Source organism: Elaeis guineensis, chromosome 8, assembly GCF_000442705.2.
Source record: "Elaeis guineensis isolate ETL-2024a chromosome 8, EG11, whole genome shotgun sequence".
In the NCBI taxonomy this organism is placed as follows: Eukaryota; Viridiplantae; Streptophyta; class Magnoliopsida; order Arecales; family Arecaceae; genus Elaeis; species Elaeis guineensis.
This window is the reverse complement of record NC_026000.2, coordinates 133,799,968-133,827,664: the sequence shown is the minus strand read 5'-3', so window position 1 is coordinate 133,827,664 and position 27,697 is coordinate 133,799,968. Positions and strand designations below refer to the sequence as shown.

At 38.5% G+C, this 27,697-nt stretch overlaps 2 protein-coding genes and 1 long non-coding RNA gene across 3 annotated transcripts; 1 reads left to right on the top strand and 2 right to left on the bottom strand.

Moving 5' to 3' along the window:
* Positions 1-22: 22 nt before the first annotated feature.
* Positions 23-14,006, bottom strand: LOC105049550 (stromal cell-derived factor 2-like protein). The gene is made up of 6 exons (XM_010929227.4): positions 13,586-14,006; positions 13,369-13,509; positions 9,438-9,578; positions 908-957; positions 684-813; positions 23-427 (listed from the first exon to the last, which is right to left on the bottom strand). The coding sequence occupies exons 1-6, from the start codon at positions 13,679-13,681 to the stop codon at positions 359-361; spliced, it is 627 nt and encodes a 208-aa protein (XP_010927529.2). The 5' UTR covers positions 13,682-14,006; the 3' UTR covers positions 23-358.
* Positions 1,990-7,134, bottom strand: LOC140851079 (uncharacterized). Its single transcript, XR_012133892.1, has 4 exons — positions 5,296-7,134; positions 5,074-5,207; positions 4,916-4,991; positions 1,990-4,823 (listed from the first exon to the last, which is right to left on the bottom strand). It is a non-coding gene; the product is annotated as an uncharacterized lncRNA (long non-coding RNA).
* A 2,691-nt stretch (positions 14,007-16,697) lies between the features above and the next one.
* Positions 16,698-19,176, top strand: LOC140851125 (uncharacterized). Its single transcript, XM_073242678.1, has one exon. It carries the CDS (start codon positions 16,772-16,774, stop codon positions 18,788-18,790), a length of 2,019 nt encoding a protein of 672 aa, XP_073098779.1. The 5' UTR covers positions 16,698-16,771; the 3' UTR covers positions 18,791-19,176.
* Positions 19,177-27,697: the final 8,521 nt, after the last annotated feature.

Here is a 27,697-nt window from a genome sequence, read left to right as displayed (position 1 = left end):
CGATTTGTCATACCAGTTGATATAGTATGTATCATATCAGTACAATCTCTTACTGTACTGACACTTTAATATATCCGACCGTTTCATATTATATTACATACTGATAATATAATAAAATGGTACTATTATGAGATCGATATTAAGACGGTGAATCTTGTACAAAATAGTAACCATTGTGTAACAAGAATGATCTATGTGCCTGACTAATTGGTATAAGCTAGTTTGAATTAGAAGGTTGATACAAATATTTTAGTTACATCAGCAACAACAGCTTCACCAGTGATCGCACTTTGATAATTGTCCTGTTTGGTTATCAGCACCTATTTGCAAAATGAAGTAATTGTTTACTTGCTTCCATTTACTGGGAGATAGACACCTCTGCTGCCAGCCAGACATTGTCAGGACGCTTTTCTCTAACACCGCAGACCTGCAAGGGCATCAAACCTACAATAAGCCAAACAAATACCCCCCATGCAAGTAATAATGGAAGCATGACACAGCTTGATGGAGAAAATTTTAATCAGGAGAGAAGAATTGCATGAAATTTCCACCAGAGAGGTTCCCATATTTCTGTTCCAATATATTTTTTGGCAAAGAAATGATATTGTCAAATCCTCTGGCCATGCAGACACAAATAGGATTTAGCAGACATGATGACAAAGAAACCTAAAATATCACTTTACCTCCTGCTGCCCACCGGCTATACGAGAGTATTTCTTGTTATGACTGTGTAGATAACCACCAGTATCAACATGTTGCAGTCTTATTCTCTGGTCTTGCCTCCATGTTTTCCCATTCCCCTCAATTTCAAGCCTGAAAGGAGAAGGCCAGGACCAAACAGGATAAGCCATTTTGATGCATGATTAAATGCTAGTCGGATCCTTTAAGGTCAAAAGCAGTTTCTCACCGCCAGTAATCTCCAGTATCTGACTCTCTATCACCTCCAAAACAGCTAACCTACAGGTATGGTAAAATAAGTGTCAGGAAAATTAGTTCCTGGAATTATGAGTTATGACAATCCAAAAGGTGCAGGATTTGAAAGGGAATGATAGGAATACAGAAAACTGAAAACATACAATTCCAGAATGGAAAGCACAGCATCAACATGCCATGGAGTTTTCATCAGAAGAGCAATTATCAATTATCTAAGGTTAGATTTTTTTAAAAAAAATTAAAATTCTATATGCTCTTCCAGTAAAAAGATAAAGGCACAGATTTAAGAAATATCAAGATTGGTGAGTTCTAAGCCCCTGTTGTTAGCTCAACAACTGAATCTATAACGTTCTCAGACCAAATTTAGGAATGACATCCTCGACCAATGTGCAGACAAAATTTTAGTCCTACCATGTCAGTTCTGCAGGTAGAATCCACCTTCCAAGCAGGGACTGGACCCACAAACCCTAGGCTGTAAACATTATTGTCAACCATCTGATCTGTAGGCTGGAATACCATGCTTCCAAATATATTTTCTTTAAGAAGCACACACCCAATCACAAACAGATGGTATAACGTCTGTTGTATATGAATCTTTCCCAGTAAACAGACTTACTTCCATACCTCCCTTTTTATTGACATCCTTAACTTTGGAATCTTTGAGAAAGATTTTTCTTTATTCTTAACTCTTCTACATATTAGCAGGTGTCTTTTCATTTATATATAACTATGAATAAAATAAAATCTCCAGTGCAGTAATTCCTTTGATACATACAATTAGCACTGGGAACAGTCGATCACCCAGTTTGCACTGATACATTCAAGCTTCATGGCATCGCATGGACAAACAGAAACAGGATTTGACAGCAATTGCCAATTCTGTAGAGTGATTAGAAATATCTAGGAGCCAAAAAACTTCGATCTAGGACATTGTACCCACTATGGGACCTCTCTTCAAACTTGCTATTGCACCCATTTTCTAAGCTCTTCTGCACTTCGAAACTTTTTAAAAGATTGGCTTCCACACACCCGCATCCACTCCCAATTCTAGTAAACAAGCACGTAAATGGAAAAATGGGTACTTGCATGTATCTAGAAATATGTGTGATCTTTTAGCAATGTTCAATATGTTCAAGAACAACATTTCAACTCAATTGGAAAGAAATGCAAGACCAATCTAATGAAATAGTTAATCATAACAATATGATATGACTTGATAGGTTCAAGCATGATAAGTGGTACCACATCAATATTGACATCATCATCAGAACTAACATGAATCAACATAAACATGAACTCCATCATACAAATGAAATAACTGGTTCTATCATGAACACCAAATACGCCCCTGAGCAGTTGACCATTCTCGACTAATTTAAACTTCTTTGGATAACGTAGGTGTACTTGATAATTTGTCACAGCAATCACATGAATGAGCATCGAACGAATGCTAATGGTGCAACATAAACATGTCTATAAAATCAAAGGATTCACTTATAGCATATCAATGGTCTCAATTGAGACAAAAAGGTGGCGCTGGACAAGCGTCCGCTCTGCTTGAACTGAAAAGAATATGAATCAAGGTTGCACAAAACCAACAGAGTTAACAAAATCATATAGTGGCCTGTATCTGAAATAGCAAAAAGCCAAACTCATATATGAGGCACTTGTATACGTAGTCATTCAATGCACGAAACAGAGGATCGACTTACATTACATCAAGTCCTTGTGATGTTCCATATTACTGAGTTCATTGGGACTAATCAGCATGGTCTTTCTTACAAGTCGGATCAGCACCCACACTGTTAGCAAGGTATGATTTGATTGACTAAATTTGTACGTTAACTATATATGGTATTATGAACCATAAGCAGCTCAATGTTGATACGTCTAAACTATTAAGCATCCAAGAAGCTTCAAATTGCAAGGAATGATCTAATATAATCTAGTTTTCAAAGTCAAAGTTTGAGATTGTGTTTGCAGCCCTCCTCTCCATATTTAAAGAAGTCAACTAATCATTCAAAAGTCAAAAGAGCCATTGTTGCTTTACAAGCAAGACTTCTGAAAAACAAGAGCCACAGCACAATAGTTTCCTTTGGCATCCAAATCATTTATTAAGCTAGTGCAAATGGTAGCTAGGGTGCACTAATGTATTTACTAGAAACAAGGTTTGCTGTACCGGTACCGGACCGGTACGATATGATACCGGTACCATACCATACCGACACACGATACGCCTAGGCGTACCGGTCCGGTACCGGTACACAATATTTTTTTCGATTTTCAAATTTTTTTTTTGAATTTTTAAAGTTAATAATTGATAAATACAACCTCAATATGACATTATATTGCATATTATTGATATATTTGGGTTCTATTTGGAGTTAGGTTTCGGTACAAAGACTCTTGATCCAAAATTTCAAACATATATTTATTTACATTATATTTCAACTATATCATCTTAAAACTAAAAAATATATATATAAAATACGTATTAAAATGTATCTAAATATTTAAGTACAAAGCGCAATAATTGATATACGAACCTTAAGATGTACTCTGCATTTAATTTTTTGTCGAGTGTCTGTGACGTTCGTAGATGTCTGGATCATCAACATAGTCTGAAAAGATATCAGTCCAACCCTCTAGCCAAGCTGCACCGTACTCTCGAATATTCATCATCCCATAAGGCATCCTAATTGTAAGACATCTCAGACCTCTCGCTAAAATTCTGACTCTGAGAAGTATTCTCGAGATGATGGTACGGTTGTGGAGGAGCCCATCCAAATATGCCAGTAGCAAAATCTGATCCATAAGATGCTCCAGACTGCATAGGGTAGTAACCACTAGAAGATGATGCCTCGGATGCACCATATGCATATGGATCATAAGGTGGCTGTTGATAATAGGATCCATAATGCGAGGATGATCCAAATACATCTATGGATCCTACTCTACGTGCAAGATCGTCCGCAGCTGCATCATGTGCTGGACGACCTCTAGAAGCCCATCGTCTATATGAAATCGGCTCCCCACGATCTCTGCCAACTCGTCCACCATGATCCCTATCCTGTGTGACATGCGTAAACTGAGACTCACCGGTGAATCAAATATCACCCTGTAGCTGTGTCTCATAAACGGTGGTCTCCTGTCCTCCAGTTCCTCCCTGATCATCAGATCCATGGCTATTACTACCAGTATCATCATCACTCTCCCTGGTGTCCGTATCTGAACCAGATAGCTCCTGTACTCTCGAGAGTAGTGCATGTACAACTGTCTTTTTCTTTCTTCCCTTGTGCCCCTCTGTGACTGAGTTTCCTGTGATTGGGAGGATGGATACCTTCTTGCTGGCTGTCGGGAGGATCGTCTATACATCTGTCGCTCGAATCTCTGAGAAGATGTATCGGATAGCGAGTCATGTGATGAATGAGTCTCTTGTGTCTCCTCAGACTGTGGCTGATCAGCTGGAACCCTATGTAGAATATTTTTTTCTGTCCATTGCCCTGGATCCACCCTGATCTCCCTCGCCACCACACTGGCTGGTCGTGGAGGAGATCCTGGCTCATCAAGCTCTGGCTCCTACTGCTGATCTGCAAGCCATCCGATGATCGGATCGTCATTCTCGTCGGCATAATCATCCAGCGTCGAATCAGTGTACTTCAACTGAACTTCCTCCTGAATACATTTTAGCCTCAACCTCAGATTGTAGTGAACATATACAAGATCGTCGAGGCATTTTTGTGTCAGACAATTTCTCTGTTTGTTGTGGATAAGGATGAAAGTGGATCAATTACGCTCACTGCCACTAGCAGAGACCGTCTGAGAAAGAATACGGACAGCCATATGTCTCAAATTTTCTGCTGACATTCCAAAATGAATCCACCATTCAGCTACAAAAGCAAAATTATATATCAAATTTGATGATATTATTAAGCAAAATTACATATCAATCTACATTGCTTATTATTGATATGTAATTTACCTGGATTCATCTGCTTTTTACTTACGACAGCTGATGGGACTCCAAAACTGTCTGATCCCTCTCTAAACTATTTCGTCTGAAATAAAATATATTTATTATTTATAAATATATCAGATCAAATTCAGTCGAATAATTACATCTGTTTTAAACTAGCATACCTCTTACAGACACAACGATGCGATTTCTGGATCGGGTACCATCTTATATATGACATTGCGAAGAGCAGCAAGAAGCTTGCTATCCATATCTATCTCCGAAATAGTATACTGAAATCTCGGATTCAAGTAATAACCTGCAGATAAATTTCAAGACTGATTAAGCACAATTTTATTTTCATACTTCGAAAAAATATTTTAAAACATTCTTTAATCCAAACTTACCAGCTAGATGCAAAGCTCTGCCCATCTGATAGTCCCAACGGCGCTCAATAATGTTAATGAATTTTTGAGCATGCTTGGGATCATTTTCACTGATCTGTTTCTTTGCCCTCTCCATCATGTAATATAGGAAGCCCATCTGGAGGTATCTCTCGCTGTCCACGGCACGAAGCACCTCATATAAAGGCTTGATAGTCTTCACTATCTTCTCAGTCCGCTGTCAAAATGACTGACTTGTCACCAAGTTCTCCACATGACTTCCATCAGTACCGACCCTCGCATATCTGCTCTCCTGCCACTCGGCACTGACAAACATCTGACGTAGGACTATTTTCTTCTGAAGAAGACTATCAAGTGCTATGTAGTTGGTAGCAAACCGTGTGATACCCGATCGTAAGATCTCCCTCCAGTATACGTCCGCATCAATGAAAGAACCTATGTGTGGTTGTAGATGAATCTAGTAATGGTCTGGATAATCTCCACTACCTGCTGCACCCTGCGAATCTTTCCGATATCCATCAATATAAGATCAATGCAATGTGCAGCACATGGGGTCCAGTATATCTGCGGTCGTTGCTCCATCAGCAACTCTCCGGCAGCCTTATATTGTGGTCCGTTATCTGTGATAACCTGCACGACATGCTGCTCACCCACTGAATCAATCATCTCCTCTATCAGACCAAGAATATATGTGGCATCGTGCATCTTATCTGAAGCATCGATTGATTTGTGAAAAAATATTTTTCCATCACAGTATGTCAAAAAATTAATGATGCTCCGCCTAGTAGGACCTGTCCAACCATCACACATTACTGTCAGACCGTATGTAGACCATTTATTTTTGTAAGAAGTAATCCATCTCTGCAGATCCTCCTTATTGCTGTCAAGAAGCTGATCATAGATGTCCTTAGGTCCTGGAGGATCTACACCCTAGCCAGCAGCCTCTATGGCTGAAATAGCAGATCGATAGTAAGGATTGACTGCTGCATTTGCTGGAATATGGCTGAAATAAAATCATGATCCAATAGCTCACCACATATCCTTCTTCTTATCTTTTTTCAGCATACTGTCAATTCTCTGCTGCTTTGAATCCTTGCTGGGCAAAGCATGTGGATCCAAATTCTGAATGCTGGCTCCTGCTAGAATATCTCTGGAGGACCTCCTCCTACTGCCAAAAGCTTCCAACAAAGAAGACATGCTGCGTCTGCTCCCTCTACCACCAGGCTCTCTGACTGAGGTAGTCCTCCTTAACTCGAATTCTCTCCTACCAGTCGCTGATCCAGATCCTGATTCGTAGTATGATGGTCCGAATCACTCTCTGTACCGGACCATCTCCTCTTGCTAGTACTGATCTGCCAAGCTCGCCTGAATGGCAGCCTCAATCTGTGCCTCCTCATCATCTGGAGCAAAAGCCTCCTCTGACTCTCTAGAGTGATAAGAAGGTGGCTCTGCAGCTCGACGGTCTACTTCGATCTTTTTCTGCTTTGTCCTTTCCTTCGCTGCTTTCGAATCAGCAAAGTGCTTTTTCATCAATTGTCGGACCTCTTGCGGATATTTCCGACACATGGACATATCAGGATAACCACCAGCCAGATGCTGCTTCAACCTAGTCACCCCTCCTCCCTTGAACTCTGTGTTGCACCATTTGCATCTCCAATGATGTCGAGCCAAGAGCATTTCGCCATGATCCCAACCGATGTCACGCTCTGGATCTTTCTTCTTACTCATTCTGCAGGTATAACAAAATACTAATTATTTTGAATTACCTGTAATATAACACTAATTACATATATTTTTTATTTGATAATATTTTTTACTATTTAAATATTTACAAAAAAAATTTCAAAAAAATCTCAAGTTAGATTCAAATATTTTAATTATTTTGAATCATTCTAAACATTATTCTCAATTTCAAAACTAACACTGATTTTTTATTTTTTTATTTTTTTAATAATTTTTATATAAATAAATATATACTATAAAATAGCTGATTAATTAAAGTGAACGAACGTCACGCTCTAATTTTTTTTCTTATAAATATATGCAAGTACAACAAAACACGATAGTTTAACGATAATTAAAATAATTATATATAATTTTAAAATAATTTTAATAATTATTTTAAAACTTATAAATTCAAAATAAATATGTTATATGCTTCAAATAATATTTTTAAATTAACTAAAATATAACACTATTTTTATATATTTTTTATTTTATAATTAAATTTTTTAATTTAAATAATTAAAAAATAATTTTTTTATTTCAAATATTTGAAAAAAAATTTGAAATTAGATTTAAGTAGCTTGAACCATTCTAAACATGATTCCCAAACTCTAATTTTTTTCCCTAAATTTTTTTTTTAATTTTTAAATAAATAAATAATTAAAAATATTTAAAAAATATATAATTAACGAAAATTAACAATTTTGATGTCATCGTGTAGATCTTCCAAAGATCTATCACATATAATTAAATCATACCAAAATCACAAGATTTTAGCATGATTTTCTCTAATTTTCATTTTTTTCTCATTCTTATCCTATTTTTAACAACAAAAATAAAAAAAAATATTTACTAAGAAAATAACATATTATCTTACCTCCGACCAAAGATCAGCCTCTCTTCGAACCACTCCTACAATTTGACGGAGTTTTTTTCTTTTTTTCTAATTTTTCGGAGGTCTCAACGGTTTCGTTGAGACCTTCATAAGCTTCAGGTCCTCGGGAGTTCTCTGATACTTCTCAGAGAACTCTTAACAGGCTCAATGGTTTAAAAGGTCTCCGACCCCACCCCCCTCCCCCCTCCTCACTTTATGCATGTGGGCATGTCGGTACGGTTCGGTTCACGCCGAACCGGACCGAACCGATCCATACCGTCCGATTTTGAGCAATATGGATACGAACCGGACCGAACCGAGCGGTTCGGGGGCGGTTCGGAGAGTATTTCGAAAAAAAGATCCGAACCGGACCAATAAAGTATCGGACCGGCTCGGTACGCCTCGTACTGGGCGGTTCGGCCCGAGAACCGCCCGATACGGCGAACCCTGACTAGAAAAAATCAAATTAAGGAAGTTTGTTGATAAAGTGAAAAGCTTCACAATATATATGGGGAAAAAGAAAAATGGAATATGAAAAAGTAAGAGATCTGAGCATTCCTGTCTGTTGCAAGGTTGTTGAAGTCCAAGTCTTGGCAATCCACATTGGCCAACTGAATCAAAAAAACCCAAGATCGCTTGTATTTAAAAGCAGACGGCTTTCATCATTTTACACTATGTTCTAAATGTTCAAGTCCATTTCATTCATCTGATTAGAAAATGGAGGTCAAATATAGTTATATCACCTTGTTTTAATAAATCATTTTCATTGAATTTCATAACATAGTCCTTTTTACAATTTTATAATTGAAAGCTTCTTAGATATAATCAGATCATAGTTCTTGTTCTCATTAAATCAGTGATATAAGAGAAATGGTAAAGTTTGCTTCTATCTTAGTTAAAAACCAGAATCACCAAGATATTGCCAACAACTTATACAATTAAAAATTTGTCATTTAGAAAATATTTATATTGCCAAAATAAAGGTTAAGTTTATCATCATGTCAAATTGATCTTGACTTATATTTGATTTGCCAACATTTGCAAACATCTCAACCAATGTATAGGAACATTTTGGTTGATATTTCTAGGTGTGCCGACTTACATCAACAAGGAGGAAAATGGACATCATGGTGCACCATCCAAATTGATAATCTACACCATTCATCAAGTTCTATATATTTTCAAATACATGTGGACTAAAATTCAAGCGGTTCAGAACTTCAGATAGTTCCTGACCATAGATGAAACAAACCTCTTCTTCAATTTTTGAAGATCATTTTTTGAGTGATCATTCCATATGCAGGTAATTAGCCTCCAAAACATCTGAAAAATCTTAATCATTGCCACGTTGGACATTTTAGACCATGAAGAATGGTGTAGGCCAAGAAGAGAACTGTTATCAATTGATAATGATATAGGGAAACTGGAATAATTACTTTCATAACAATTGTCTCCATCAAATTAAACTGATATGAAGATCATGATAAGCATATATTCCTCAAGTCACAAAGGAAGACGTAAAAAGAAGATCCAAAACTTCACTCACCTCCAAATTACCAGTTATGGGCGATGCATGCAAGTGGCTATGCAGCCATTTTCGAGTTCTCATATGTTGCATTCGTATGATCGATCCATTTGGTATGGAATCACCCTGTTGAGCAGATGAATCTGGTAGAGGCCTTATAATCTGCAGAATTTATTGTATTGTAAGTGACAAAGCAGAGACAAATAAAATAAACAACTATCAGAGACAAAATTTGAAAGGATAATTTTTGAAAGAATGATAACCGCTTTTTTTTTTCTTTCATGAAGTGATCATCAGCATCCATCTGCGAATGGTACCCATGGTAGCTAGAACTTCAGCATATATATTTTCGTGCTTAGTGAAACATAGGATTTAGCAGATTTAATAACTACAAGAATAGGTATATAAATGACTGAATTTAGTGAGTCTTTATGTCTGCATTTGTATTCAAATAAATCCTCTACAAGCAGATGTAACTGTAACTTCGAGCTTTATGACTAACAAGATTCAAAAATTTATTCATCTTCTTTATTATATGTGTACACACACATATATATACATGTATATGTATATATGTACATGAAGTACCTTGATAAAATATACCTTTCATGTTGTATTAAAAGCATCATGCTTAAAGCAACTTATGAAATCCTTTAAGTTTTGCCAAGAGAGAAGATATGTAAATATCTTCTCCTTTTTGCCTTCCATAGTCATCATTCAGTTGAAGGACTACAATTAAGCTAACTAAATGGTTTAGATGACGTTCTGGTTTTGTGTGCTTCAAATCATTATGGTTAGTATATGTAGATGTAAAGCCATCTAAAGATCTAATGAATGTAATGAAAAAATTATAATATTCTCTTTTTCATCAAAGTGTGGTGGATTTTGATGTTCGTGCATAGAATAAGTTTAAGGGCCTAACTCCTCTTTCTAATGTCTGATCATAGATTTGATCAAATTCCCCAACCAACCTTTTCTAGTATGGAACAAAATCAAATGCAAGCCTTTTTCAGGTTTGATCTAAATGATCAATTGTCATCAAAGATGATTGCAAATCTGGTTCATATTGGATAACTGTACCAAACCAGTAGGGAAAGAGCCATGGAATGACAATGGTACCTAGTTCCTAATTGAATTGGCCCATCCCAATCTGTACAATACAGACTGGCACCTGCAAGTTCCACTAGATATCAACCCATATCGATTCAAAAGAACCTCAGCTTCTTTTTCTTCTTTTTACTTTTGTTTTCTGTTTTTGGTTTTTGCATTATGCATTCAAACAGGGAGAAAGAGAGCAAGGAAAGATTAGAAGAGCTCAAATTTGGCCAATTCAATGTGGATCCAGTTGACTCCAGGCCTAGAAGAGGTCATGATCAAGGAAAAATGCTCATGACTCTAATTTCCTTCCCATGTAAAGGTGGCTAAAAATCACCAAATTAAAGAGAAGCCCTGCCAAATTCTCCATGTTCGGCATGAATTTTGGATTTCTTGTAGATTATGCATCAACATACAACATGCTGTATTTTTTGAGTGTGCTTTCTGTTTTTTATATGCGATTTATGGGTAAAGGACCTCAGAAAAATAGCGCCTGTCCATATATCAACACCATAAATTCAATGTGCTGCACTTTTAGACTCTAAACTAACCTTAGCCCTAATAACAACCCCAGAACAGCATGAAAACTGGAAAAGGAGAAAAGCTTGGGTATTGATGCTGCAAATGGCACCACAAAATGCCAAGTGGTAACATGGTATTCTACATGGTATTCTACTGTTACTTCATTGACCCAATCCCCAACTTGTACTCAGTGTACTTTGATCCTTTCATCAAGCTAAAATCATAGTGAAGCTATCTACATCATGGAGGCATGCATGCAATCTAGAAAGACAGACCTTTTAGGCCAAGCAATGGGCAAGAAGTGGACAGCTGATGATACATATGTACTACTAAACTGTGACTAAACTAAGAGAAGACTATCTAATTGTTACAGAACTAATACATGGAAATTTGATCATAGAGGATTTGGTCATAAAAAGAAGTGAATGTGATAGAAGACTGAACCATCAAGGGTACATAGAGAGGCACTTATAACAATTGATACATATCAATGATCATCATCAGGTAAAATGGCACATTTTGCTGCAACATGAAGGATCACATGATCAAACTTATCAAGGTAAAATCTAAAACTCTATAATGTAATAAAAACAAATTTATATTCTCAGCATGATTAGATGTTTAGCATGTCAAAGGTGATTTCTAATTCATTATCTATACATAGTACATGATGCAAGACCGATGTAATCTAACACAATCCACTTGAGTCATAGTGATTCATCTGAAACCGCATAAGATAAGATATCCAGCCAAGAATGAAACATATGCAAGAAAAATTCATGCACGAAACCTAACAAAGTTGGGGGAGGGAATATTCCAAAGAAGATGAACCTCTAATAAGAAGGTTCAACCTCCATTAGAAAAATCGAAATCAACCATGATTACCAAAAAAAATGATGTCCTAGAAGTTGTTTATGAGGATCTCTCTATATAAAAAGAGAATAACATAGCTGTGATTCATGCAATATGCATGAATTTTATTCATATCTTAGGATCCTTAACTAAAGTTCATCATTTTATAGCATCCATCATGGACTTCAACAAGGTCTGTCGTACCACCCCGTACCACCGGATATGGGGGATACCGTACAATACCGGTACGGCATCTCGCACCATACCAACACTATGGTACTATATCGAACTACGTACCGACATTATAATAGGACTGTATTAGTACACGGTTCGGTATTGAGACAACAAACCTTGGACTTGAATATATACCTAAAGCAAGATTAGGGTCTAGAACACATCTATATGGAACTATCCTACAACTTGTAAGAAAAAATATTGGCAAAGACGTATCACTAGAAATGGGACTTTGTCATCAATTGCTCATTGAATTAAAAAAAGCAACATGAAGAGCCTTTGTGAGACTAACATATCCGAAGACAGGGACAACTTCATACACAGAACATATGATACAATGTAGAATCATTGATTTTAGAATGTAAGTTTTTATGCATTTTTAATCTTATGATAGAAAGAAAATCATGAAGGATGCTAGAAGCTAGGGTTCAATTATCAGTCCTTAGTTGAAAGATTTTTTTTTTTTAAATCCTTTTTAGTTTCCTTCCTTTGGTCTAGAAAAGTAGAATTCCAGTAGCTCTAGGAATTCCTTCTTTGATGCTAAATTTTGATCATGCCGCCCTAATTTGTGCAGAAAGTTTATCTAAGAATGTGGAGCTGGCAAACACTTGCATCTTGGGCAAAACAAGTTGCAAAAGGAATCTTCCCCTTTGCAATGCAGCACACTTACCAATTGAGAATTGACAATAACGACCTCCATGCATTCATCAAAAAGGTTGCACTAACGTTACATGTCAAATTTGTTGCACAACAAGTTAGCACATGGAGTTCCAGCAGAACCTTTACTATGAACAATCAAAAACCCTTCATGAAAAACCAGTGCCTTTGCCAGTGCAGTAATATCAAGAGCACAAAGAAATGAAGAAGCTAGCATTCAGAGATAAGTCACCATGCAGATGTTCCAAAACCAGATAGTTGCTAACAGTTACAAACAAGCATTCTATGTATCATACTATCATTCCAAAAAAATTGAAAGCTGGATCATCATCATCATCTCAAATGAGATTATCCTTGTGTGTTTCAGGCTGAGCAAGCAGAATATTCCATTTAACATCATGGATGGATTACCTCCACTTTTTATCATGGACAACAATTTAAAGAAAAAATGCAAAATTCATCCAGCTCCAAGCATAAATATAACATCAAATCCCAAGTATGAACAAACACAAAATTCAATATTTCTTCTTCAAAAAAAAAAAAAAAAAAAAGGAAAAGAAATCAAATCCAGTTGTATAAATGGAACGCATACCCAATAGCTATTGGAATCATCGACATTGGGAAATCCGGTGACCGACTGCTGCCCGCTTCCCGATCCATATGGAACCTCATGCGAGTGCAGCCGGCACTTAGTTCTCTCGTGCATCAGCTTGATCACGCTCCCATAGGTTATCTACCACAAAAATCAATAAAAAATCCATAAAAAATAGCTAAAAATGGGGCAACAAGCGATCGATCCAAGAACCAACCTCGACGCCCTCAGAGGCGGCGGCGGAGACAGAGGCCTCGGGGACATCGAGGCCCAGGTAGAGGAACAAGGCGAAAGCGAAGAAGGAGAAAGACATCACAAGGAGGAGGGCCAAGAACCAGTTCTGCTGCCACAACGGGACAGGAGGAGGAGGAGGAGGAGGGGATTCGCGGTGGTTTCGGGAACGGGGCGGAGGAGAAGAGGCGGAGGAGGAGAGGATGGTCCGGCGAGAGAGGCCCTGAGGCCCGTGTGGAGCCACCACGACTCCCTCCGCGCGGCTCTCCACAGCGGACACAAAGGAGGCGGCGATAGACCGGGGAGTGGTCCGGGGCAGGGACCGTATCGCGTCGTCTCCAACCCTTCACGGATCGCTGTGCCGTCGCGCCTTTCCCCTTCTGTCTTTCTTTAGACACGCTACGCATCCCCGGGATACACCCGGTTTAGGGACAGCTTCGGAGGGTAAAATCGGCATCTGGTCACGAATCAACGCTACCAACTCTGCCTAATTGCGGCGCATTGGGTTGGGTTTATACCCCCATGGGGACACTCTCGGGTACGCGTAGCACCAATGCGCGGCCATGTCCAAGGGAGTTTTTGCAGCGAACGTCATTTAAGATGATGTGGCATCCAACGGTTGGATCAGGGATGTGGGAAGAAATGTCTGACGGGTAGGTGGTTGTCTAAGGTCGGCTGCGCGTCTAGAAGTGAGACATGGCAGGCTTTAGGAGTCGGGTTAGAAGATGATGTTGTGGTCAAACTGGAGTCTAGATCCTCTCTACACTTGCCACAACTTTGTGAGAGGAATATGGAGCAAGAGCGAGCGGACGTACGGAAGTTAAAACCACTGACGCAGTTGATGTAATCTTAATGAAAAATATATGTAGAGAAATATACCTGCACGACCATTTCAAAGTTAGGAGCAGTGCTCCAATTTGGTGGTTGGTCCACCCTTTTTTTTTTAAATTATTCTTAGGAAAGTCACCTAGAGCTTTTTGGAATGTCGTGTGAGGTGTTCATTGGCTCATACGAGGCTTGAGGTAATCTCAATCAGTCAACAAGTCCATAAGGACATAGACATCCACTAAAGTTAGGCCCATCAAATTACGTGGTTAGGGAAAAACATTCATGAACTCATATATATATATATATATATATAAACTACTGAAGTAATCATGTATTCTTTGTAGCATATTCAACGTTTTGACATATTGATGAGCTTATAAATCCCCAACGATCTTAGTGAGTTATTCTTGACTTTTCCGGTTCTGATGAACTAGGTATCCCAATTGGTGGAGAGATTTGACCAAAACGTAAGTTTTCGCTCACATGTCTGTTATAAATCCTTCTTCTACATTGTACAATTGATATAAAATCAAAGCCTTGGAAGGAATGGTTCGTTTCAAATATGGTCTGATATAATCCCTGAAATGGCCGTTAATTTTTATTGTTGAGCATACGTCCGTGCTTACATCGTTGGCGATGGGGATAATGAATCTTAGAGCCATGCAGGAATATTCAAAAACCAAAAAGATCAAGATTATATATATATATATATATATATATATATATAACAACTAGTAATGTGGTAATAACAGATCGAATAATTAATCATAATAGATGTTTTCATCGGAGAGTTGATCTGACTTAGACTGCTAAGCTGGAGTCACAGATAATGAGAGGAAGATAATCACAAGACGGCTAAATGAGATCTCTGAATAGGACGTTGGCACCTAGCCCTTAATCGATTCCATGAGCCGAATCTTGCAAAATCATCAAAGATAGAAAAATCCTCACGCTCGGGAGGAGGTTCTTTAACGATGGAGTTTATGATATCTAAGTCGGTCTCCTACAGAAGCAAATAAAAAAGATTCAAGCTCTTTTAAGGAGTTTGGCAAAGGAGTCAGAGTATGAAGTAGAGTAAGTTTGAGTGAGACAATGAGGAGGGTGAGCTCAGAGGATGCGAGATCGAGCTTGTGGATGGAGTCAGTGTTGTTCAGAGTGTTGATAAGGGAGAGATTGATTCCAATTTGTGTGGAATCCGTCTCAGGGAGAAAACATGTAAAATAAGAGTTCACCTTCTTTCTTTTCTCTTATCTGGAGGGTCTTAGAGAGTTAGATTTTATACATGAAAGTGGATATTTGTTGTCTTTCAGAATGTGTATTTCAATCGAAAAATAAAAGTCATATAGACGTAGTCCAAATATTAGAGAATAACAGCTTTACACATTCTGGAGTTGGTTGAGATTATGAATTTTATCGAATGGAGGAAGAAGTAGGGCATTGAGATGGCTAACAGCTTGTTGCTCAAGGATGGAAGACTTTCAAATTCTTCCGAGCATGGTTGTTGGAGTCTATGTGGTAGAGGCTAGGTAAACACTCTATCACGCTCTATCAAGGATTAATATAGGACCATGGCAATCTTACGTTGGATAGCTCATATTAGAATGCATTAATAGTTATTAAATAATTATCATAAATAATAAATTTTAAATATTTTTAAAATAATTATTGAGATAAATAATTAATATTTTTAAAATTTTAATATTTTTTAAATTAATCATATATAACTATCAAGCCACTATGGTTACCATAAATCTTAAATATTTTCAAAAAAATCATGAAGATAAATTACAAGTCTTTTCTGAAATTTAATAACTCTTAAATCTCCGAGGGCGTATGCGCCTATCATAATCTCTAATTCTGATGATGACTGGAATCTAGTAATAAAATAAAATCGAGCAGTTTTGGGTTAGCAAGATTAGCCCAACCACAATTTCCATAAATCCATTTCATGACTAACCAATGATCGATTGTAATTAAAACATGATATGAATGCATAATTATTTATGGATGGTTGTCATATTGGGAGTGTGCACCTTTGGTTATCTCAATGCACTGTATCCGCACTGTGACAATATGGATCGGTTCCGTGCTTGAATTCTCTGGCCGTTTCATACTATAAAAATATCCATATATTTAATCATGTTTTTATTATAATCGATTTATTAGAGATTTTTTTTATTCTTTTTATATTACTTTTATAATTCTCATGCCAGTGAAAATTATAAAGATATGTTTTTTTTTCCTTTTAGTACACAAAGACGTCACATCGTACCAGGAACTTCCGCCGTGAACCGAAACCATTCGTCGAGTCCTCTCCTCCGCTTCGCGCTCACCGGTGTCCAACATGCTGGAAAGTGGAAACGCCAAGTCCTCCTCCATGTTCGACTCCGACCATCGCCACCACCACCACTGGAGAGATAGACTGGGTTCGGCGATGATGTCCACCATCAATGGCCGCTTTGTCGGCCCCGGCGCGGGAGTCGACCCCGGAACCGGCGGCAAGAGGACGATCGAGGACGAGCTCTCCGTCCCGATCCTCCTCGCCGAGCGGGTCCGCAAGGCCGTCGGCGAGGCCGAGTCCTTCAAGACCGAGTGCGCCGAGATGGGCCGCCAGGCCGACCTCCTCGCAGACATGCTCCGTGCCGTCGTCCGCCGCCTCTCCGCCATGACCACCCCCTACGAGCGTCCCGCCCTCCGCATCGCCGGCGAGGCCTACAAGGCCCTCGACCGCGCCCTCTCCCTCGCACGCCGCTGCCGCCGCTCCGGGGTCCTCTGCCGCGTCGTCTCCATCACCACCGGCTCCGCCGACTTCCGCAAGACCATCGCCCTCCTCGAAGCCTCCCTCGGCGACCTCCGCTGGCTCCTCTCCGTCTACTTCTCCTCCGACGACCCATCCGACGGCGGCGGCGCCGCCGCCGGCGGGCTCATCCTCAGCCTGCCGCCCATCGCCTCCACCGACCCCATCCTATCCTGGGTCTGGTCCTGCATCGCCGCCGTTCAGATGGCCGCCCGGCCCTCCGACCGCGCCGAGGCCGCCGCCTCTCTCGCCAACCTCGCCCTCGACAGCGGCCGCAACAAGAAGATCATCATCGACGAGGGCGGCGTGCCGCCCCTCCTCTCCCTCCTCCGCGACGGTGCCGTCTCTCTCGACGGCCAGATCGCTGCCGCCACCGCCCTCACCAACCTCGCCGCCGACCGCGACCTCGTCTCCCTCATCGTCGCGAACCTTGCCGTTCCCGTCGTCGTCCAGGTCCTCGCCGACGCCCCTATGCGCCTCCAGGCCAGCCTCGCGGCCCTGGTCGCCCGCATGGCCGAACACGACCCCGTCGCCCGGGAGGCGTTCGCCCAGGAGAACGCCATCCGCCCTCTCGTCTCCATCCTCTCCTTCGAGGTCCCGCTGGACGACTCCTGCCTCCATTCGAAGAAGACCAGCAGCATCCCCTCCCTCGTCCGTATCAATCGCGACGTCACGTCCTCCACTTCCAATTCTAACAATCTGCCCGACGCCAAAGTCGTCTCGGCCTCTCGCGACCACCATCACGCATACTACTACTACCACCATCACCACCGCAAGGAATGGGGGAAGGAGAGCCCAGAGGTGAAGCTCCAGCTCAAGGTTGCGTGCGCCGAGGCCCTGTGGATGCTCTCCCGGAACTGCGTCTCCAACAGCCGCAAGATCGCCGAGACCAAGGGGCTGCTCTGCCTCTCCAAGCTCATCGAGCTGGAGACCGGCGAGCTTCAGCTTAATTGCCTGATGACCGCGATGGAAATTGCCGCCGCCGCCGAGTCCGACGCCGACCTTCGTCGCTCGGCCTTCAAGATGAACTCTTTGGCTGCCAAGTCCGTCGTGGAGCAGCTCCTGAGAGTAGCGGATGAGGGGAGCAGCCCATCGCTTCAGATTCTGGCCATCAAGTCTCTCGGTTCATTGGCACGGATTTTCCCAGCGCGGGAGACCCGGGTCCTGCGGCCGCTTGTGGTGCAGCTCGGGCATGGGGATCCAAACGTGACCGCTGAGGCGGCCGTTTCGTTGGGGAAGTTTGCCTGCCCTGAGAATTTTCTGTGTGTGGAGCACTCCAAGGCTATCATGGAGTTCGAGGGGGTGCCGCGGCTGATGAGGCTGCTGCGGCCCGGTGAGAAGACGCAGTTGCCGGGGCTGGTTCTGCTCTGTTACCTGGCAATGCATGTGCCCAGCAATGAAGCTCTGGAACGTGCCAAGGCACTGGGGACTCTCGAGTCGGCCAGTCGCAGTGCGATGGCGAACCATGCTTCTCTGAGAGAGTTGCTTCGCCAAGCCATTTATCAGCTCGAGCTTTACCGTGCCGGAGGGCATACTTGTATACATATCGAGCCTGATTCAGAGTGAGTTCTGCTGTCACCGGCCAGCTTCTATATCTCTTTTTTAGTTCTTTTCGTTGTTCAGATCTTGAAAGGAATATACCTGATTGCTGTAGATGAGCTTGACTCTTAGCGTTCAATGTATATCATAGAATGTGGTGCTTGCTTTTTTTTTTTTTTTTTTTTTGCGGATGCTGAAGGGAATATACATGACTGCTATAGATAAGCTTGATTCTTAGGGTTTGATGTACATCATAGAATGCAGCGCTTGTTAAGAAAGCACAGCGCTCCATCCATTCAGATGTCCTCCATTGGATTTTTAGGTCGTGATAGCTTGTTTAATGGTTTTTTTCCTTTTGTTGATCAGACTGAAATTCTTATGGGATTTGGAGGATACAGATGCAGTTTCTCTCATCTTCATATAAAATTCCTTTTGCATTATCAATTCTCGCTTTATACTGGTTTCTTTTGATGGCCATTCAATTTATATAAGTAGAAGAATTTCTTTCAAGGTGGATTGATTTTAGGCCATGATCTCAAGGTATGTTCTTTTGTGTGTTTTGCTTTGCTAACTTCAGTCACTGATATGACTTGAGTTGCATGTTGAACCATTTTAAGATGTGGACTCCCCTATGGATTAAGATGACTTATCATCTATACTATCAAGATTTCAAAAATGAGGTAAATTTATGCAAGCAAGAATTCTTTTTACGTTGTACTGATTATAACATGTTTATTGACTTTGAGATTTTCCCCCTAGTGGGTTGTATTGTCAACTCTCTCATTATCTACTTCATTGGTTCACGATTTTATCATTATTTAGATCAAATTGCTGCAGCATATAAGTTCCTGTTTTCTTTTCCTTTTTTATATTTTATCTATCCATTTTCGAGTTCAGAATTGTCTGTATCATATTCATGAATCTGAGGACCATGCAGGTTGATCTCATAAAGTAGACATGTTCACTTTGATGAAGTTCTGATAAGTCAGTGATAATTCATAGCCTTAGAACTTTAAAGACTCCAACGCCACAGGCAGGCACACATGAAATGCTGATACCTATAACTCTGCACCATTTTGATATTCAGATATAAACCCATCTTTCATGAGTATATAGCTGTTATTCATTTGTTAATCCTGCATCACTAAACTGGAGGTTATCTGGTGATCAATCGACCCTAAACAGAGGCTACTTTTATCATCTTCATCTTATTTAATGCTATTCTTTCTTTTACCAACATCTTCCCTTTCTTCAACAATATTCTATATTCTGCAACAATGAGATCTTTAGTTCTTGTAATGCCTGTCTATCCCAGCTAATGAATTTCCAAACCTCCATTCAATCCTCTCATTTGCTGTTGCTGTTCACCCTCATTATTTGCTTCATCTCTCAATATGTAGTCCCTTATATCAGCATATACGAAACACTCCCTCAGCATGTAGTCATTCCTTGTATGCATAAAATTTAGTGTCAAGTGGAAACGTTGTTGGAGGGAAATCTTCATTTTTTGCTGGTAGATTCGAGTTAAAAGGGACTGTTCTTTTTAGTTTCCCAACATTCTGGTTATCCATGTTTCGCATTCCTAGTGTCATCCTGAAGTGCTAGAACTACCTTTAGTAAGTTCTGTAGAATGCCTCTACTTATATCCAATACTAAGTTTGCAGTAGCTTAAGAAGAATGAAACTGAAATGCTGCATCTGTTTGGCAAGGGACATGCATCACTAACAATAAATACTTACAGTCATCATGGATCACGAACAAATATGTTTGAAGCAAAAGCTTTGGGGAAATCTCAGCAGCAGTATGACTATTACCAGGAGACAGTTCCAAAATATTTTTCCACAGGAGAATTTTCTTCTCTTGTGTTGTCCTCCTCCTTGTCCAAGGCCAAAGAGATCACTTCAGATGTTCCTTTGTCTGATGATGAAGGTTGTTGGAACCATATAAATAGCATAGGTTGGAGGCAAGTGAGTGCTGTTCATACTCTAGCGACAACCTCTTCAGATGCTCCTGATTATGCGTCAGTCTGCCTTGCTCCTGTTCGATCTTGAGTATTAGTTGTCTCAAAAGCTCCTGATCATACATATCCTGCTGATTCTAGATCTCTGATTATGCTTCAGTCTTCTCTTGATCACCAATGAGTCGAATGATGATTGAATATGTTCATCTGCTGTTGACTAAAGGCAAAGAACTTGCCACTGTCCTTGATGTTGAGATTGTAGAGAACGAGGTAAAATAGAATTATACATTGGTTGAGTACATCTTAGGAGCAAAAAACCATCTTATTGCCAACTTTTGCTAGAAGAACCTTTGTCATCACTGGAGACATTCAGCAGAGAAAATGGTTTCTCCTTTTTTCCCCTCTTTCAGTCAGAGTTGGCATTGATGCTGATTGTGAGGGTTTGGATTTCCGGCTCTCTGCTTTTAAATGGGAGGCTAATAATATGCAGCAAAATGGAATTGAATTCACAAACAAACATGCATGCAACTATTTTTGTTTGGATTTGTTCTTTGTGAAATTGGTATTATGCTGTTTTTTTGCGCCTACTGTAACTTATTAGCCTACCGCTTTTACGAAGAAGGGTTGGCATTAATGCAACTATCATACATAGTAAGTGAGTTCACAAAGAAACATAAATGCAACTATTATGCATTCAACCACTACCATGAAAAGGGTGGGGCTGGCCAAAGCATTATGCTGGATGGAAATTTCTGCTGCAGTGACCCCTCTGGAATTGGTACGCCTTGCTCTTCCCAATGAAAATTTAGTGTAACATAAAGTAGAGAATGAGTGGTTGCATTGCAGGTGCTTGAAGGGCCTTTTTTTTTCTTCTTAAAAATATATATATATATATTTTTTGTGTGTGCATTCATTTGTTGATTTATCTTGCTCTGCCACATGCACTCTTAAAGAAACTGCAAAGGAGGGTCATCAAGAATCTCATATCAGGGATTCACAAATTGGTGATTATACAAACATATGCATATACTAACTGCAAAAAATGATCTGCATAATGATGGGAGTTTTGGTGACTTGGCTGTTTCTTCCATGACTCATTTATATAGTTCCAGCAGTTTACAAGAACTTGAGTTCTTCAACGAATTATTACGATGTATTATGCAGAAAGAAAACTGAAAATAAATGGCACTGTGCTTTTTTATCTTCTATGGAAAAGTCCATAGTTCAATGCCATCACACGGTATTAAGTCAAGCCAAAAATGTGATAATCCATAATTGATATCAGATTATACACTAGAGATGTTTCATAAATATGAAACATTAAGATTTATTGTTGAAGTCTCTTGAATCAATCCAGAAAATAGATTTGAAGTCTATGCAGCAATCTGATTTAGTCCAGTTATCTGGTGATTTATTGGAAACAACCTGAACCAAGTGTAGCCTCGACATCTTCCATTCAAGTCTCTTCTATGAAATATGATGCCTTGACACACCTACAGAGCTATGCAAACCTTCAACTGCTGATGGTAACTCCATGTCAACTATATCCGAACATCCTAGTATCCTCACACTTCATAATTCTGATTGGGACAGAGTGGTGGGTGCTGTTCTGCTTGTAGATTTTAGGTATTTTAATCCACCAAGTTTAAAAGTAAGAAAACCAATGTGAACGTAAGAAGAATGCTTCTGATTTAAGTGGGTACTGAACAGAGCTAGAATTGATTTGAGTTTGAGTGGGCCAGTGGAGATGCTTCTTTCTCATCCTTCTTGATAATTCATTAATATTTGTCAATATTTGGCAGCTATGGATCTGGCTAATGTGGAATAAGAATGTGGAAGGTCAGTGTGCGAATGTTGTAAAGTGGGAGCTATGCTCTGCATTGATTAACATCCAGATACCTTCTCCTATTCCATGAACTACTCCTGGAGAAGTTAGTACAGTTTTTTTACTATGCTGGATAGATTGGATAAAAGCCTGTTTCCTTGGCAACCAATGCATAGCCATATGTGAACGTACGGACATTAGTTTTTTTTTTTTGGCTATACTTGCTCTTGGAATAATCATTCTTCTGTATGAGGAGAATTGATGGTGGACAAGAGAGAGTTCTTTGATCTTTGCTATGTGGATTGCCCAAGAATTCTTCTCCGAGTCCATATCTTAATTCTAGCTGTAGCTATTGCTTTTTCTAATACCACTAGATTGAGACAATCTTTTACAACTTTAAATTGGTGGACTGATTTAGATTCTCTGTGCTACTGAGGAGGCCTGGTCAGTTAGGGCCTATGCTTATCCTGGTTATCAAGGGGTAATGAGACAGAAGAATTTTAAATACTCTGATGAGATGGAAAAGAGATATAGTTGCTTTTCAAAAAAAATGAGTCGAGCTTCATCTGGTCCAAGCTTCGTGTGATACCAAACCTCTGTTGCAGATATGAATCAATATATTATTGCATAAAAGTCTCTTATGTAACATATTGCATTCTATGCAACTAATATGTTCCATACCTGTCATGTGCTAGCTTCTCTTGATTTGAATAATTCATGGCCTTCATGTGGATAAGGTTAGTTTTGAGGGCAAAGTTCATCCCTCAAGTCCTTCAGTGTGTCTCTAGTGATTTTTTATTCTTAACTAGTGCTTTATGTGTTATCTGTTGGACATACTAACTTGTTTATAGCCTAATAGAATGATCGATTCTTCTATGAAAAGGAATTATGTGAGCAGACAAGTTTAGTTTGTAGCATATAACATTCTTTGTGGCATTAATAAAATCACTCTCTGATGCTGTCCTTTGTCTTTCATATTTAAATTATCTGTAGTGTTCTGAACTGAAGCTCTGTGATTTGAATTTTAAACTATGGGATGCTTGTCCGGTCGGAATTGTTTCTTTCACACAGCATGTTTCTTATCTAGTTGGAGCTTCTCAAAGCAGAATCTTGTTCCAGCAAGTTTCAATCTTGTCCCAGCAAAAAAAAGAAAAAAGAAAAAAGAGAGAGAAAAAGAGAAAAAGTTGGGAACCTTTTTCTTCTTCTTCTTTTTTTTTTTTTTTAATGACTAATTGTTCTAATTCAGTTCTTAAAGATGATGATTTGGTTCGCAAAAATGCTTGCACAAGCATTTTCCTTGACATGTCTTAGCGGGAGGCTGTGTAATTGAAGCCACCTGCAACAATCTCAATTTTTTGTATCTAAAAAGAAAGGAACTTGCCCACTCTTATCAAATATTTGAAGTTTGACATTTTGGAGATGTGTGGAAGACAAAGAAATATCTCTCTTACGATTGTGATGAAAGTTAACCCAAGAAAGCAATGCAAATCACAATTGGCATTATCAAAAGAAGCAGGTCTTGCAGATGATAACTACCACATGAAGACAATTCAAGTTTTAGATAACCTCAAGGACAATGGTTGTTTAAGGTAGAGCGGGAAAAATGCCATTACATTTAAGAGGTGTTTGATTGGGAGGAGTGGGGGTCTAGAATCGGAATTAGAATAGGTGACTTTCATTCCAACCGTTTGGTTGGGAGGAGTCCGATTCCGAAATATGGATTCAAATTTTCATTCCAATTTTGATTCCGATTCCAATTTCGATCATGAATCAAATGCTTTTGAGGATTTGATCATTCCGATTTCGATTCCAAATCATTTCGATTTTCATTTCTATTCTGATTTCAGTTGTGAACCAAACACTCTCCAACCAAACACTGAGTACCAACATATAATCTCCATTGGCAGAGTCCACTGAAATATAGTTAGGTTGAGAGCACAAATCCGATCTATATCAAAATACTTTTGTATCATGACATATCATAATTTTTACTAAACATATGCATAATCAATAAACTATAGTATTTCAGAATTACTTTTTGGCCGAAACATAATTTCATAAATCATGCATAATTTTAAAAAATAGTTATTTACTTTCAAAATAAATATAAAATATCTCGAGAAGACGATTCATTACTTACCTTTCACAGACCACTGAACGAACAGATCGAATAAATTTTAAAAGATTCTTCAGTGCCTATTATTCAAAATTATATTAATTGAGAATTATATCTAAACAAATCCCAAATCAAAATCTCACTTAAGATCGGATCCTTCACTAAGCTCGTGAAAATCATCAAAAAAAAATCTTTCACTACACTAATCTTAAAAAGATAACATTGAGAGAGAAAAATCTATCAAGAGAGAGAAATAGTCTAGAGAGAGAAAATTTTAGAGAGAGAGTAGAGAGAGAAAATAAAAATTTTTAAAGAGAGAAAGTTAGGATTCAGAGTGAAGGGAGAGAGAAAAGAAAAAACTCTCTCTCATTTTTATTTTTTTAGTTATTTATTTATCTTTTTTTTCTTTTTTTCTTCTTTTTTTTTTCTTTTTTTTCTTCTTTTTTGCGAGAGAACATAGGACTGCACGTGTCTTCTCTTTTCTTTTTCTTTTTTCTTTCATGGAACAGGGGAGGTCTTCCTCCCCCTTATTCCCAAACTAAGAGGCCTCACCCCTAGCCGACCACCACTCAGGCTGGTGGGGCAGTCCCCAATGACGCCAACTGGTCGGATCTGGTGATTGGCGGCAGCCCAATGGCGACGGAAAATCAAAACAAAACAAAAAAAATAGGAGAACCCAAAAATCCACGATCACAGATTTTTGGCTGAAAATTTGGCAAAAATCCTAACTTAAAACCTATAGAAAATTGAGTGGAAGACGATTAGAGGAATTTACCTGATTTTTTGACGAGGTTTGATTGGATTTTCGATAGCTAAAGTTGGATCAAATCATTGGTTAAACAGGACGTGATGAAGGAAGAGAAATAGCAATTTAATCGGTGATTTTTTTGGTGATTTTCTGGTGAGAAGAAATCAAAAGGTTTGAGGGCCTTTAAATAGATCACAAAAAGAAGAATTTTAGTTTGATTTTTACTCGAATTTTTGAGTGATTTTAGGACTTTGAATCGAAGAAGGAATAGAACTCTCACAGGATTCTTTTCATTTTTTTTTTGATCTTTTTACTGCTTGGAGATTTGTACAATTAAGGGTATTACATTCTTTTCTCCTAAAAAAAAATTCATCCTCGAAATTTTTCTAATCTAGGTTTTCGAAAATTCAGGATTATTTTTATCTCAAATCATAATCATTCTCTAATTTCAAAATCAAAACTTTCATCATAATATCTTTCAATTCAAGCTACCGTTCTGATCAGTTTGAAAATAATTCAGTCTATTATGCTTCTGCTGCGCACTCTGATTCAAATTTATCAATACACTTGTGTCAAATATAAATTTCTAAATTATCACAATCAATATAAGTTATCATCCACAATATCCCTAACGTCTATCCACCTACACTCATAATTGATTCTAGATGTCATAATTTGCTCACTTATGCTCTAATACCATATTAATTGTCACGCCCTCAATCTGAGATCATGAACCGAGGGTTATGGCAATCATCGCATACTTATAAAAAACTTTCTCCATAAGCATGCAAGGCATCTCATCACAATATCAATGCATCACAATAGAATAAAAATTTAAGTAATTATTATTTAAGTTTAATTCAAATAACTAAATCGAATATCTTACATCCAATAAAATTCTAATAAAAATATAAAAATAGATCTAAGTTCAATGAAATTGATAATGCTAAATCTCACCTCTAAAAGCTCTATTTCAATATTATTATCCATGCTCCTAATTAATTATCTGAATCTAAAAAAAATAAAAAGAGAGGTAATAAGCTAGATAGCCTAGTAAGTAACAAATATCTTAACCAGACATTTCAGATATTATATAATATTCAAAAATAATATTATGAATAAATATAAAAATATATTTCATGCTAATTCAATGCAAATCTAATCTTTTTAAATATTTATATACAATATAATTATAAATTTGATTCGAATTAAAACACTCATAACTCAACAGCCTCGACTATGACCAACGTTTAATCTCCATTGACGGGATCCTCTGAATACCAGCACCCAACTCCTACTGGCAGGGTCCACTAAATACTAACGCATAACCTCTGCTGGCAGGATTCACTGAGTACCAATATATAATCTCTATTGACGGGGCCTATTGAAACATAGTTAGGCTGAGAACATAAATTCGATCTATATCAAAATACTTTTGTATCATAACATATCATAATTTTTATTGAACATATGTATAATCAATAAATCATAGTATTTCAGAATTACTTTTCCGTCGAAACACAATTTTATAAATCATATATAATTTTAAAGAATAGCTATTTACTTTCAAAATAAATATGAAATATCTTGAGAAGATGATTCATTACTTACTTTTCACAGACCACTGAACGAACAGATCGATTAACCTTTAAGAGATTCTTCAGTATTTATTATTCTAAATTATATTCTTATATTAATTTTAATTAAGAATTAGATCTAAACAAATCTCAAATCAAAATTTCATTTAAGATCGGATCCTTCACTAAGCTCAATGAAAATCATCAAAATTTTTTTTTTCACTATGCTAATTTTAGAAAGATAATTTTGAGAGAGAAAAATCTATCAAAAGAGAGAAACATTCTAAAGAGAAAAAATTTTAAAGAAAAAGTAGAGAGAGAAAGCAAAAATTTTTAGAGAGAGAAAATTAAGATTTAGACTGAAAAGAGAGAGAAAAAAAAAATTCTCTCTCATTTTTATTTTTTAGTTATTTATTTATTTATTTTTCTTTATTTTTCTTTTTTTCTTCTTCTTTGCGGGAAAGCAGAGGACCGCATGCGTCTTCTCTCTTTCTTTTTTTTTTCTTTCTCAGAACAGGAGAGGTCTTCCTCCCTCTTATTCCCGAACTAAGAGACCTCTCCCTCCAGCCGACCACCACTCAAGCCAGTGGGGCAGCTCCCGATGATGCCAATTGGCTGGGTCCGATGACTGGCGGCAGCCCAATGGTGATGGAAAATCAAAACAAAATAGAAAAATAGGGGAACCCAAAAATCCACAATTTCAACAGA

Excerpts from the sequence above, each read along its gene's own strand:
- LOC105049550 (XM_010929227.4), bottom strand. The coding sequence starts at position 13,681 with ATGTCTTTCTCCTTCTTCGCTTTCGCCTTGTTCCTCTACCTGGGCCTC. Across the intron at positions 958-9,437 it reads CCATAACTGGTAATTTGGAG|GTTAGCTGTTTTGGAGGTGA; the intron begins GTGAGTGAAGTT and ends CCATACCTGTAG. Across the intron at positions 428-683 it reads TAGCCGGTGGGCAGCAGGAG|GTCTGCGGTGTTAGAGAAAA; the intron begins GTAAAGTGATAT and ends ATGCCCTTGCAG.
- LOC140851125 (XM_073242678.1), top strand. The coding sequence starts at position 16,772 with ATGCTGGAAAGTGGAAACGCCAAGTCCTCCTCCATGTTCGACTCCGAC.